The following is a 14993-nucleotide window of genomic DNA, read 5'->3' on the forward strand; positions in this document are numbered from 1 at the left end:
ATTGGCCAAACAATCATTAAAACAACACTTAATTGACAAACAAATACCGTTAAGTAAAGCAGAGGTTAAAACTATCATTAAGGACTACATGCACAAAACCTAGCAAGAATACTGGGACTTAAGTGACACAGGGAGACATCTGTACAGTATTCAGAAACATGTAAGAGCTGGTAGGATACGGAGCGGGAGCCCAAGGGAAGAGATGGTCATTACCTGTCTGAAAATAGGACATACAGGATTAAACCAATCACTCCATAGAATAAGCGAACACCCAACTGGACTATGCACGCACTGTAATTAACCGGAAGGTGTCAAGCATGTTCTTATAGAGTGCAACAAGTATAACAAAGAAAGAAGGGAATTGCTATCAGGAGTAGATGATGGAAATATTACAATGGGGAATCTGCCAGGAAAGACATCTAAGAAAGTACACAATCTTCTAATTAAATACTTAAAGGGACTATTTGCAACTTTCAGAAATGCTTGTTAGCAGCGACACCTGTGGCCGTGAAATCAACGAAAGTCAGCGTCAGGCTCGCGCTTGCTCGCTCTAAATAGACATGAACGAGCATCGCTCACAACAGTGAGGCGACACACGGCAGCAAAAAACCACAATATCACTCTATATTTCAGCTGCTTGGCAGTAATGTTAGCTGACCAGACGAAGGTCTCTCCATGAATCAATGCTGGCTTTTCCTGCTCAGCCTCCGGTGTCACCTGAGCAGGAAAAGCGGGTCGGTGCCGGGGCTGAGCAGGAAGAGAAACGTTACCGTCTCCGACCGGGTGCCGCTGATAACGTTTCTCTCTGCGGAGCCCCGTCACTTCACAAGACACGGAAAACCTCTGTTGGTCTGGAGGAGCTGCAGCAGTTATTTCTGCAAAAATGTCCACTGTACATTCACTAGATATTCTCAGAGCTAAACTAACTCTTCTGCAGTGTGGAGTGAGCTGAGCGCGCGTTCACGTCTAGAGGTGGAGCGAGACAGCGAGAATGCGCGTGCGCTGTCTGAGTGAAGGCAAGCAGGCAGAGGAGGAGAGGCTCCGGCCACACGCAGGCTACGGAACTCACTCCCCCCACACATCCGGCAGTCTGACAATATCACATCATTCAAATCCCTCCTCAAAACCCACCTGTTTAAACTGGCCTACTCTCTATAGTACTCATCAGCACCCATCCTATGTGTCTGTACAATTATGTCTCTGTCATGTCCTGTTGTTTTTATTTGTTTTATCAGTCTATGTTTTAAACTGATCCTTGTAAGGTGTCCTTGGGTGTCCAGAAAGGTGCCACTAAATAAAATGTATTATTATTATTGTGTCCTGACCCGGTACATTTATACGCTTAAAAAGTTACAAACAGTCCCTTTAAGGGCAACAGGAATAATGGAGAGAATTTAATTATTATTATTATTTTTATTATTATTAATTGTGATGGAATTTTCCATCAATTCCTCTCTTATTGGTAGAAAGGTCAGAGTGTTTGTCAGAGTGTCCCTCTGTTGACATTCTTGGGTTGGAGTCCTGTCTAGAGGAGCCACCGTTATCTGTACAGCTGTGCCTGTAGTGGAGACCATAGAGCCAGTCGCTAGGGCAACCAGGGTCAGAGATGCCAGAGGAACGAAGTAAGTCATAACATGATAAGGGGTAAGACACTGAGCGCCAGGGAGGAAGGACAGAGTTGTGAGGCCTTCACGCAGAGAGCATCTCAATGTGGAGACCTGACAATTCTCCTTGATCAAGCTTCAATAAACCTTCTTTTGTAAGACATCATCAGCTCCGGACCTCTTCCTTCCAAAGATAACTTGTGTATCAATTATTCCATCACATTAATAATTATTAATTTTATTGTTTTATTTATTTATTTTATGTTATTTATTTATTTTTATTTTATTTTTTATTTCCCTACTGCTGCACGCTCCAGTCCAGTAGGTGGCGGTAATGCGCCTATAAGCTGGTTTGCCAACCGCCAATAAACACCAAAGAAGCAGCAGCAGCAGAAGAAGAAGGAAGGGCGAGGAAGAACCGTCGCTGTTGCGCACTAGCTGCTCCACAAAGCAACGAAACAGGACAGTCTGGGAACAGCTGGCTGCCTGCTTGCATACTTAATACAAACTACAGAGCACTATTGCTTCTTTTTATGTTTTTATAGTAGCGTGTAGGCATTAGTAAAGCCCCCTGTTAGTAGATTGACTTCTTGCTAGCTAGCGTTAGTCGAGTAACCAGCTAAACTAGTTTGCACGTTTATCGCCATTTTGCGCATTCAACAGACTTTCTCCAGCCGCAGCAAGGTACAGTCATCACACAGGCATGTCTGCACATGCAACGCTGCATGCTAGCCTTTTGCAAATGCTTAAAGCCTCCACTGACTATGTGTGACCCTTGTTGTGTTGCAGGTGGTGGATTTAGCAGCATGGCAGAGGCAGACCGACCAGGGAAGCTCTTCATCGGTGGACTGAACACCGAGACCACCGAGAAGGCCCTGGAGCAGTACTTCAGCAAATATGGCAGGATTGTGGAAGGTGAGAGCAAAACTACTGGTTGACATTTGTACCGTGGTTAACTCTAGATAACATTTTTTTTTTTAACAATGTCTTTATTGTTTTTTTTTTTGTTATACAAACATCAGCATTATTTTTACAATTTGTTCAATACAGGATTTACTTTAACAAACATAACATACCCAACACACCCACCCCTTTCTCTCTTAACTTTTCCCTTTCTCACAGGGCCAAAATCAATATACAGCTTCACAGTTTCAATCATACAATTAAACAGTTAAATGGCAACTCTAACAAAATGAAGATACACTTAAACAGAAAATAAATAATACATTAAATAAAAAGATCTTCAAAAACACTAGATAACAGTTAAATGGCACCTCTAACAAAACGAAGATACACTTAGAAACACACAGAAAATACACACAGAAAATAAATATATAGAAAATAAATAATACATTAAATAAAAAGATTTTCAGAAACACTAGATAACATTTTTTTTTTAATAATGTCTGTATTGGGTTTTTTGTTATACAAACATCAGCATTATTTTTACAATATGTTCAATACAGGATTTACTTTAACAAACATAACATACCCAACACACCCACCCCTTTCTCTCTTAACTTTTCCCTTTCTCACAGGGCCAAAATCAATATACAGCTTCACAGTTTCAATCATACAATTAAACAGTTAAATGGCACCTCTAAAAAAATGGATACACTTAAACAGAAAATAAATAATACATTAAATAAAAAGATCTTCAGAAACACTAGATAACATTTTTTTTTTAACAATGTCTTTATTGTTTTTTTTGTTATACAAACCTCAGCATTATTATGCAATATGTTCAATACAGGATTTACTTTAACAAACATAACATACCCCACACACGCACCCGTTCTCTCTTAACTTTTCCCTTTCTCACAGGGCCAAAATCAATATACAGCTTCACAGTATCAATCATACAATTAAACAGTTAAATGGCACCTCTAACAAATTAAAGATACACTTAAACAGAAAATATATATATAGAGAGAAAATAAATAATACATTAAATAAAAAGATTTTCAAAACACTAGATAACATTTTTTTTTTTTAACAATGTCTTTATTGTTTTTTTTGTTATACAACCCTCAGCATTATTTTTACTATTTGTTCAATACAGGATTTACTTTAACAAACATAACATACCCCACACACACACCCCTTTCTCTCTTAACTTTTCCCTTTCTCACAGGGCCAAAATCAATATACAGCTTCAGTTTCAATCATACAATTAAACAGTTAAATGTCATGTGGTGGCAGTTTCTGTTAAAACAAGACACAAACCAACGTAACAACTTGTCTTTCAGTGAATTTAATAAAAAGGCATACATTAATAACTAAAACATCTGCAGATGGACTCACGAGCACAGCCACCTGTTGTGGACTGTGGCAAGTGAGCCCCGAATACAAAGAGTAGTCAGTATTTATACATTTAAAGCATAACATGAAGATAAGTGCAAAGAAGAAAGGAAGAGAAGGATAGAAAGTGTATCAATGCTTCAGCACACAGCAGACAACAGAGCATCACAAGACATAACAAGTATTTCAGCAATCTGTTGTTTGCAGTTACAGAGAACTAAAATGTCAGGTCACTGTCTTATGATGACGAAGTTGAACATGTGAGGCCCTGAGATTATCTAAAGGTACAGTGTTAAACTGCAGATATGAAAATTGCCATTACATTCACCTCTAACAAATTGAAGATACACATAAACAGAAAATAAATATATAGAAAATACATAATAAATAAAATAAAAAGATTTTCAAAAACACTAGATAACATTTTTTTTTTTTTTTAACAATGTCTATTGTTTTTTTTGTTATACAAACCTAAGCATTATTATGCAATATGTTCAATACAGGATTTACTTTAACAAACATAAAATACCCAACACACCCACCCCTTTCTCTCTTAACTTTTCCCTTTCTCACAGGGCCAAAATCAATATACAGCTTCACAGTATCAATCATACAATTAAACAGTTAAATGGCACCTCTAACAAAATGAAGATACACTTAAACAGAAAATAAATAATAAATAAAATAAAAAGATTTTCAAAAACACTAGATAACATTTTTCTTTCAAAGGTCTTTTTATTAATTGACAATAATCAATAGAACAGTCACTATACAAGGAAAGTACATTTTTGTTTTTCTGAACAACACTCACCCGTGACACAACACATCAATCAATCATACCTGACAACAACATACACACAGACAGCCACAAAGGACCTAACTGATTCTCAATCATGGATACATACAATTAAAATTGTAGAGAATACAACACAGGGAGAGTATCCACAAATAAGTCATGAAATAATAAGAAGAAGAAGAGAAAAAAAATAAAAAACACTAGATAACATTTTGTTTCAGTTATTCTTGAAATTCTCCAGTTTTTGCCTTTTAATGTAACGTTATAGCAAAATGCGTAAAGGCATCAAATCTCTGCCTTTTCTCATTTTGGGGGAGGGGGTGAATGACCTTTAGGCTCATTTTTGGAATTAGTTGGTATGAATCTGTGAATGTATTGATACTCATATTTAATAATCAATCACAAGCTCAGTTTCCCCTTCACTGCAGTCCCAATTTTCTCTTCACTTAACATGAAGCCTATTCTGAGCTAGGGACTTTGTTTTACTACTAAGTTTATCCAATCTAAATTTATTTAAATAGCACATTTAAAAACAACAAAAGTTGACCAAAGTGTTGTACAATTATACATAAAGACAACACAATAAAACACTAAGACCAACTTAAAACCAACAGGACATTAAAATAATAAAAGCGTTAAGACCAATAGGAAAGTGAAAAATGATTAAAATGGTCAACTCTCATGCCGAGCCAAAAGCTAAGGAATAAAAGTGCGTTTTGAGGTTTGATTTAAAAACAGGCTGTGTGGGGGGACAGCCGAACCTGTGGAGGCAGAGCGTTCAAGAGCTTTGGAGCTGCAACTGCAAAGGCTTGGTCACCCCTGAGCTTCAATCTAGACCTTGGGACAGTCAGAAGCGACTGGTCAGTTGATCTGAGGGTCCTTGATAAAAGATGTGGTTTTAAAAGATCAGAGAGATAGGTCGGAGCTTGCCCATTTAATGATTTATATGTCAATAATAAAAACTTAAAATCAATCCTAAAACGCACAGGGAGCCAGTGAAGTTTACTCTTGTCTTGCAGCAGGAAATAAGAATCTTTCAACCGTGAAGGGAACACATTAGTTAGAACCGAAAACAATGAACTTTGGTTACAGTTAGCAAAATGGGGGTAGTGATAAGAGCCTGTTTTTGTCCAACTGAAACTTTTGCAAGATAGATTCTGGTTGATGTTTTTGTCATACAATAATGCAATCAGTTTAAACTATCAGTCACAAACTCTCCTCTAACTCCTCGTTTCAGTTCTTTTGATGAAAGACCGCGAAACAAACAAATCAAGAGGCTTCGCTTTTGTTACTTTTGAAAGCCCGTCTGATGCAAAGGATGCAGCACGTGAGATGAATGGAAAGGTAATTACAATCCTAAATCAGCCATAATCTTTAAGAAAATCTGCTTGAAGTTGTGATTTTTAATTGTAACTCCTCTACCCCAGTCTCTTGATGGCAAGCCTATCAAAGTGGAGCAAGCAACAAAGCCTCAGTTTGAGAGTGCTGGCAGACGAGGACCTCCATCCATGCACTCCCGCAGTCGTGGTCCACCCAGAGGCCCCCGTGGTTCCAGGGGCGGTCCTGGTATGAGGGGCCCGCCATCCAGAGGTAAATTGGTTTGTACAATAATAGAATTTATGTAATAATAAAATATTCTCATTGAATGTACTGTTTGTAATGCATCTTGGGAGCCTAGTGTGTTAATATTTGCATTTCTTGTCTGTGAAAAGACTACTATGATAATTCAGGGAATGTAGAACCCTTCTTTAAAGGGATGTCATCCAGAGGTCCCCCTCCAATGAAGAGAGGACCCCCAGTTCGTAACGGAGGTCCCCCACCAAAGAGGTCGGCCCCATCTGGTCCCATGAGCGGAAGTAAGTGTGAGTTCTCGCTGTGCAGACTTTCAACACATTTTGTAGCCTCCAATTTTCACTTGTCATCTAGCTCTCCTGCAAGTACCCAGATGGGCTGCGTGCATGTTGGGCTTATATAGTGCTTAATGAGAATGTTTGTCATTACTTTGTGTGTTTCAGCACCCATGTCAAGGGACAGGGATCCCTATGGTCCACCCCCTGCTCGCAGAGACTCCATGTCCAGGAGGGATGATTATCCATCACCAAGAGATGACAACTACAACTCCAAAGATAGGTGGGACATTTCAATATTTAGTTATACAGTGGTATGACACTATTATCCATGTTTTTGCAGGTTTTGTTGAGCGGAAACAAAAGTAGTTGAAGTGTTTGTTTCCGACATATCTATAGCGTTTTTGTTATATACTAACTGTCACATAAATTGTTATCTTAAAATGAAAATAGGCATTGTAGAGAGATATTTGATTCCAGAGTAAAATATGATGTGATCCAGATTCATATCTTATACTGCTTAGATCTCTTACTTTACTTTTTTTTTTAAACTCATGGGGAGCTGAGTCTGAGCTGTCCTGTATCTGAGAAGATAAAACTCCAATTTAGTGTAATAGAAAACTTAACTGTATAGATTTTAGGCAAAAAAGCATATATAATATATTTAACATATCATGGTTTTGCTATGTTTCACAGCTACTCCAGTCGGGATTATAATTCCAGAGATTCAAGGGACTATGGAGCTCCTCAAAGAGACTATTCATACAGAGAATTCACCAATTCCAGTTCCCGAGATGACTATGGCTCAATGTCAAGAGGATACAGGTATGAGTTCATACAAAAGGTTAAAGATTGAGATTGGATCCCACCTAGTCCTCAAATAACAATTGTTCCTGTAATGTAGTGACCGCGATAGCTATGGTGGAGGCCGGGAACCCAGAAGCTACATGGATCGTTCAAGTGGTGGCGGCGGCTCCTACAGAGATTCATATGATGGTTACGGTAAGATATGACTCCATGAGTGTAATGACGACAGATAACCACTGTGGCACAAAGAAGAGCTGCACAAATAACCAACCAAATCATACCATTGACTACCGCAATCTCCAGTCACAAGATGCTGCAGAGGAAACCGCATTTCAGTCAGCCTCTTTAAGCTCTTTTCTTTCCCTTTGCCGCACCCCCAGCTTGCAATCCAAGTTGCATATTGTCAAGCTAGTAGAAATGTATGACCATTGGCATCTCGAGTGAAAAACAAAATTCTATTCAAAAGCTGTGTCCACACATCAGTCCATGTTACCGCTGCATTCGGCCAAAGAATCTGTTTGTGGCAACATCATGCAGAAATAACGCAGAGTATTTAATGTACCCCAGAGAGTTTGCAACCACAAGGAACCCCAAAAAGTCCTTGGAAACATCCGTTGACCACTCAGTATGTGTTGCCTAGCAAAGCACTCCCTCAAGGAGTACCGTTCAAAAAAAACCATCAAGACAACTCTGAAAACCTCGTCCTTACCTGCAGTTCTAACACTTGGAGCTCTAAAAGGAAAAATGGCTTCTCAAATCAATGGCATGCTGAAATGGGTAACACTGCCCATTTATTCCCTGTGCTTGGATATATTACTGCCCGTATCAACTAAATATCCATGTTAAACTTAAGATCGATAACATGATGGGACATTTAAACATGTCGTCCATTGAATTTATTTGTCAGAGAATGAATTCTATTGGCAAAAAAATGAGCACTTCACCGTGCAAGAAAATGTATAAATTGAACCTTGCCAATTACCTGACCCATTGACCCTGCAGGTAACTCTCGCAGCGCCCCACCTTCACGGGGCCCCCCACCATCCTATGGTGGGAGCAGTGGAAGCAGTCGTTACGATGACTATGGCAGCAGTTCCCGGGATGGCTATGGCAGTCGTGACAGTTACCCCAGCAGTCGGAGTGACACATACCCACCTAGCCGTGGTGAGCGAATGGGCAGGCAGGAGAGGGGCCCGGCTCCCACTGTCGAGAGAGGCTACCCTCCTCGTGATTCGTACAGCAGCTCAAGCCGTGGAGGGCCACGCGGCGGCCGTGGTGGCAATCGACCTGATAGAGGGATGGCTCGCAGCAGATACTGAACTGGACTTGGAAATCACACTAAAGCAAACATTAGTCTCCGTGCACAGTTAACAAGTGTTTGGGAAGAAACCTGACAACAACACAAACTAGCCATGTCTAAATCTGTGGAAGCTTAGCGTTGACCTGTATCTTGACTTTTCCAGTTTTTTTATGTGTAAAAGTTGTTGTTTTTTTTAGTATTTCTCTTGCTCATGTAACAGTACAGTTACCAAGTGAGTGTTAGTTTTTTGTACATTCAGTGCTGTTGGAATCTGCAATGCCCTATCAGTCTGGCTTTCCTACTCTAATAAAGCTTTTAGTTGTACCTTGACCACTGCTCATCGATTTTCAAAACAAGACCAGAGACCGTAACATGAATGTTAAGTTGCAACATGATCTCCTTTACAACGTTCTGTGCAAAGCATAGGTGAGTCTCTGCTCATGACTTGAGTTCCTTCCTAACACAAATGTGCCATCCACTGGACGCTACTGTTTTCAAGGATTAGGCAAATGTTACTGTCAAAATGTTCCAATGTAGTTTCCTTGGAAATGGATCCATCACCCTAGAGCCATTTGATGGCATGCAACGACAAAACCAAAGGCAACAACAACCAAATGCAACTCGACTGGTAGTCAAGAGCTGGTAAGCAAAGCAAACCTCTTTGTTTCTCATCTGTAAATGCGTTTCTCTTTGTCCTGTATTGCAATCTCCGCTCAAAGGGTGATACTCAAGACAACTTTTGCCTCAGAGGACAAAAGGAAAAAAAAGGAGGTCAACTGAATGTGCCTTGTTCATTTTAGTCCGTTTTCACCAGCTAACATTGTCAAAAGTGCAGCAACATCCCAAGAAGTTTCGTCCCTTTTCAGCAATGAAAGTCTAAACGCCATTTTGCCAACTGAGCCTTCAAAGTGACCCTTTTTGCCAAACCAATCGTCGACCCTCAGTAAAATGATTGGCAACAGTGCATTTTTAAATCTTAAGTAAAGATGGCCCAAGTATTTGTAAGAACTACTTCTTGGTGAAAACTAAAAGCCATTTTTAAATTAAGAGCCATTTCTCATATCAAAGCCTTTTCCACAAGCATGCCAATCCAAACAATGGAGACTCCTGGAAGAACACCATCGTGCCAACGGCCAAACTGGAAACAATCCCTGAAGCAAATTCGCTGTCGGACCAAGGACTATAAAATCATTTTCAGATGTTTTTTAATGAATACATGATTAAGAGAAGGTCAACATGTTAATTTTATGTTTCTCGTTGCAGGATGAACACCCCTCCAAGGCAACTAACTGCCCTTGCAACTTAACCTGAATTGTGTCCTCAAGTTGTGTGACCAATGAAACCACAGTGCTCCAGTGCGGGTATGTTTACCAGGCTGCACTTACGATAAGCTCTTTGCAAAATAAATGTTTTTTTTGCATACAAAATGCTGCAAGTGAGTGAGTGGACTTTATAGAGAGGCGGTGTTCCACATGGGACCGTATTTCCGAAAAAATATGAACAGTAGTCAACAGCGAGAGACAAATATTTTTTTGATCCTGTTTGAATTGCACCATGAATCACACATATGTTTGTTAATTTAAAAGATAATTTTGTAAGTTAAGAAAGTCTCAGTTTGTGGTAGAATCATTTAGTTTTGTGTGAAACTGCTCAGTGAACTACATCTCTCGTCTCGCACGATGTACGTCCCCAACGCTAGCTTAGCTAACTTAGCTATGTTCCACGCACTAATCAAATAATATCTTACCTGATGTGTTTCATCCAGCAACCCCTGGTCTTTTTCTCAGCCAAGGAGTGAAAGAACAAGCAACACTCGTTGCTCGTGAGAGTACATTTAAGTATGAAACACAGGCATCGTAACTTCAGTGTGAGGGATGTCACGTACGTGACCTTTGGGGTGTGTAGTCTTCCTAATTACGTAGTTTCACAGTCTAATCTTCCAACAGTTTTACAACAAACTGCAACTTTATTGATTTGCAAAATTATCTTTTAAATTGAAAAACATCATGTGTGATTCATGGTGCAAATCAAACGGGACCAAAACAATATTTGTATATTGCCGTTGACTACCGTTAATATTTTTTTTTCCGAAATAAGGTCCCATGGTGGTTCACCAGAAGGGGCGGGAATTCGCCTCTCTATTGCTGAGAAAATAAACTGTTTATGTAATCAGTTGTTTGTCATGTTTACTTTCTTTCAGATGCTGGCACAGGCGTCTGTCGAGAGAGCTGGTTGGATCCTTTCTTCTAGTGGAAATGCGTGTTGGAAAGTGGGAAGAACACAGGCTGAAGATTTGTTCAAATTAAAGTGTTCCTTTTTCAATAAAGACTTTAAAAGGACCTTTTGTTCACTCAGTTTTGTCTTGTCATGAAAGAAGAATGCAATTAGCACAATGCTTCCCTGAATTTGTTAGGTGTTTGTTGTACCGGCTCATAACAAATTCTTTCATTTTTTTTTTTACCTCCATTATGATTCTGAAGCGTCTCTAATGGTGACAAACAAGCATAAAGCATGAGCAGCTTACACTTTACTTTAATTTTTTTTTATAGATTGAGGCAGTCCAATGTTTACTCCTGCAAATATCACAATTCAGTCTACATGTAGATATGTGCATATACATGGTATATGTGTTTAAGAGTAGATATGTCATATATGACCATCTAGCCTCATTCAATGCTAAACAGACACCCATTATCCACATCACACACACACATTCTTCAACCTGCTTTTATCAACTTGTGTTGTTTTTGTACTTTATTTGTCTTTCTCTATATAATATATTTTGGTCTTTTTTTATATATGTCCCTGCACATGTCTTCACTTGTTTTGTAATCACTTTATAACACAAAAAAAAAACAATTCAGTCTACATAAATGCCACAGCAATAGTCCCACAGCTTGTATTGCTGTCAGAGTACTTCATGCATGACCCAATTTGCATCATGATCATAATCTCACACTACAATAAATGTTATCAGACTGTTTACATACCAGTCCCACTGATCACATGAGCTCTTCCTACAGTAGATGGTTCATTTTGTTCTCTTGCGAAACATGCTGATGCATGTCAGATAATCACTTCCCTGGTGGCGCTTCCTGATCATTGCTGCATTTTAACTTTGTAACATAATATCAGAGAGAAAGTGCCAGCATGTGCTAACTTTGCAGAGGAAAGAGTGTATTGTTGAGGTGCCTATTTGCCAGTAGGGGTGATCATCAGTTTTTGCGTGTAGAAACAGCTCAGTCCTTCCCCCCCACCGCCTCCTTTTCTTAACTTCTAGCAGAAGTGCGGATGTGAGTTGCATACTGATACAGGAACAAGGCCGCCAGTTTTGTGTTTTTTCTCCTCTATAGCAATGCGTGCTTAGTGGAGCTATGAATCCAGAGGAGCAGACCGTAACGTGGTTAATATCACTAGGAGTGCTCAGCTCGCCTAAAAAGAACATAGCGGACCCGGAGGAGTTTCTGAAAACCTCGCTGAAGGATGGGGTCGTCCTGTGCAAGCTCACGGAGCGGCTCATACCTGGCTTCACACCCAAGGTAAGTTTACTTAACTTGAGTCAACAAAATGCACAAATGATCGACGGTGAAAGGAAAGGAAGAGAGGGAGGGGTTTGACGGAAAAAAATGCTACCGTGAAGAACTTCTCTCTCTGCTGCTGCAGGGCCTTTAATGTCTGTAGCTTCACAGTACTCGAGTTGTGAAGTTTATGACCCATAATGCATTGAATTACAGCTGCATTTGTTGAGTTTTTAAATGTGTAGAGTTCAATAATGTGGTTTCCTGTGAAGGGGAGGAAAATGTTCCGCATTCTTGACATGATAGTCGGTGTTGAACACCCACCAAAACAGGACAAATTCAGGGAGGAAGAGTGCGTTAAACATCGGACACAGACTGTAGTGGAGAGATGGAGCAAAGAGGAAACTTTTTGACGTGATAACCAACGTGAACTACATGCTTATAGCTTTAGTTGTTGAGATGACAAAGTTGATAATGACAAAATAACAGTTGCAAAGGACAGTTCGTCACTTCCTCCTAGAAAAAGGCTCTTCCCGGTGCGACCTCCCACTTTCAACTAGAATAAAACAAGGCCTATAGAAGGAGGCTTGGTCATGGGTCTTGGGTGGGCGGTATAACGCATGCGCAGTGTAACTCAATTGCGGCCAGATTTTACTGCGCATGTGTAATACCCCCGGAGGTGTGACGCTTTCATGACGCGTGATTTAGCCTCCTTTCCGTAGTCCTTGCTTTTGAAATAGAATAAAACCGGAAGTAGTAACTTCTCTCTTGTATTATTTTACCACCTTGTTTGCTCTTTTCTGTTTTGGCAGTCATAAATTGCTCTAAAAATAGAATAGTTTACTCACTTTAGTTTTAACTTAACATTTTAAATTAATTTTAAGTTTTAAATTTTTTATCATTGTTACACGACCGTTAATAAGACCTTTTATTTTGAAAAGTGACCGGATGTTGTGCTTAAAGAGCAACTACCTTATTGCTCTTTCTGTTGTGGTAGTCATACATTGCTCAGAAAAATAATACTTTACTCACTTAAAACTTTACTTAACAAGCAGCGAAAAAAATATTTAATTATTATTTAATTTAATTTAATATTACATTTTCGAACGTTGCTACGCGACCGTTAATAAGACCTTTTATTTTGAAAAGTTTTGAAAAGTGAGCGGATGTTGTGGTTAAATCTGGCTGCTTTGATGGTTTCTTGTTGTGGCGTTTAATGGTTATGTATGCAGGAAAGGAGACGCACTGTAGGAAGAATCCACAGTTATTTTAGTTAACTGTACGTTTTCGGATAAGTCTAGAACAATGTTACTTTTCAGTATGTAACGTCGGCGTTATATAAGTGCTTAAATGTGTCAGATGCCAGTCTGTCACAGGCTTTAAGAGGTGGTTTGTGTTTATATATTTATTTTGTGTGCTCAGTATTGCCAGGATCCGAGAACTGAAGCAGACTGCATCACCAACATCAAGGAGTTTTTAAGAGGATGCTCGTCCCTCAAAGTGGAGGTAAGTCTGATAAGTTAGTTTCTTTTCTGTGTCTCTTTACTGCAGTTTTACAGACTAGACTTCAACACACTCTTTGCATGTGTTGTGATCAGCTGCTGGCATGATTTGTTTTCCTCACACGTCCAATGCTCAGCCAGTCAGTCACTCCCACAGACCAGACAGGAAGGGAACTGTTCTGACTAGTTGCTTTCAAATGGCCACAAATTAGTTTGCAGCACTTCCTTTTTAAATTCCCCTCTCTCTCTCTCTCTCTCTATTAGACTGCAGTGACATTGCTTTTTGTTTTGTTGCTGCAGGTTTCAAACAATCCACAGGGTTTACAGTGCATTGCTAAAAAAACAATTTTTTTATTCAATTAAGCTTTATTTAACCAGGAGCAAAAACTCATTCACATTAAAAATCTATTTTCCAAGAGTGTCCTTGCAGAGATAGGCACAGTTACACAGTTGCAGACATAAAACAAGCAACACAGACAAATTACAGAGTCATAAGATATGGGGAAAAACATTAAACAGCTTACAAAACATCTACAGACAGATGCGCTTGCTTCCTCTTTTAGAAACACTTTAAAAACATTCAGTGAGACCAGCTCTCGAGCAGCATACTTGAATGCCCCTTTTTCTCAGCTCAGTGCGAACTTTGGGGACAGTTAGTAGGATCAAGTCCTGGGAGCGAAGACGGAAACTTCCCGTACTCTTTTTGAAGATCCGTATAGGTAAGAAAGAAGCAGACTAAGAATAGCCTTATAAATAAGAATACATCTGTGGTTCAGTCTACGGTTGGATAAAGGCAGACCATCCTACCCGGGCATACAAAGAGAAATGGTGTGTAAGGGCTTTAAAATTGTCCTAATATTGGAAAAAGGCAAATCATTCACAGATGTTGGGAGTTTTCCCTGTCTCTGTACCAGCCTGTTTGTGACTGCCACACTGGACAGTAATTTCTCGTCCAGCTTTATAAATAATCCTTTCTGGTCTTGAGTCACATCGGTTCGTTTCTTTAAACAGCTAATTGAGTCAGCGAGTTTGGCTCACTGCAAAGTCAAGTGGTTCAGTAGTTCTGCCCAGCTGGCTTGTTATGTCTGGGAGGTCCCCTTTGCTTTTATCCACCAACCCTGCCTTAGCCCATAATTAGACCTTTTGCGGCCAGCCAGTAGCTCATGGGCAGTAGTTTTTGGAGAGCCTCTGTCACAAATGTATCAAGTCTGTGGCGCTACAACGAGCCCTACCCATCCTTTGGTCAGTGATGTGATCATGGTTGGAGAACATTTTCTCTCTTTTTCCGCCATAGCATATAGTGCCTGTTTGTCCTGTG

General features: G+C 39.7%; 2 protein-coding genes across 10 annotated transcripts in view; both read left to right on the top strand.

Moving 5' to 3' along the window:
* Nucleotides 1-1986: 1986 nt before the first annotated feature.
* On the top strand, nt 1987-8985 carry rbmx (RNA binding motif protein X-linked). Of its 4 annotated transcripts, none has more exons than XM_037779261.1 (9): nt 1987-2288; nt 2394-2519; nt 5939-6045; nt 6129-6291; nt 6441-6563; nt 6717-6831; nt 7245-7373; nt 7453-7550; nt 8358-8985. In XM_037779261.1, exons 2-9 carry the CDS (start codon nt 2411-2413, stop codon nt 8672-8674), a joined length of 1161 nt encoding a protein of 386 aa, XP_037635189.1. In that variant the 5' UTR covers nt 1987-2288; nt 2394-2410; the 3' UTR covers nt 8675-8985. The 4 variants fall into 4 exon arrangements, with proteins under 4 accessions (XP_037635189.1, XP_037635190.1, XP_037635187.1 ...); XM_037779262.1 differs by having other exon boundaries at nt 1988-2288; nt 6441-6557; XM_037779259.1 differs by having other exon boundaries at nt 1989-2288; nt 6414-6563.
* Nucleotides 8986-11889: 2904 nt separating this feature from the next.
* The window catches only part of arhgef6 (Rac/Cdc42 guanine nucleotide exchange factor (GEF) 6), a 43416-nt gene continuing 40312 nt past the window's right edge, over nt 11890-14993 (top strand). For 4 of the 6 annotated variants that reach the window (XR_005208025.1, XR_005208024.1, XM_037779255.1 and 1 more), the window contains exons 1-2: nt 12030-12194; nt 13596-13679. Coding sequence is in view for 3 of the 6 variants with exons in the window: in XM_037779255.1 (XP_037635183.1) it covers nt 12030-12194; nt 13596-13679 (249 nt within the window). In the remaining 3 variants the exon portion in view is untranslated. Of the gene's footprint in view, nt 12195-13331; nt 13453-13595; nt 13680-14993 lie in introns of those variants that run through there. The other 2 variants (XM_037779254.1, XM_037779258.1) reach the window with 2 other exon arrangements.

Source organism: Sebastes umbrosus, chromosome 9, assembly GCF_015220745.1.
Source record: "Sebastes umbrosus isolate fSebUmb1 chromosome 9, fSebUmb1.pri, whole genome shotgun sequence".
Lineage (NCBI taxonomy): Eukaryota > Metazoa > Chordata > Actinopteri > Perciformes > Sebastidae > Sebastes > Sebastes umbrosus.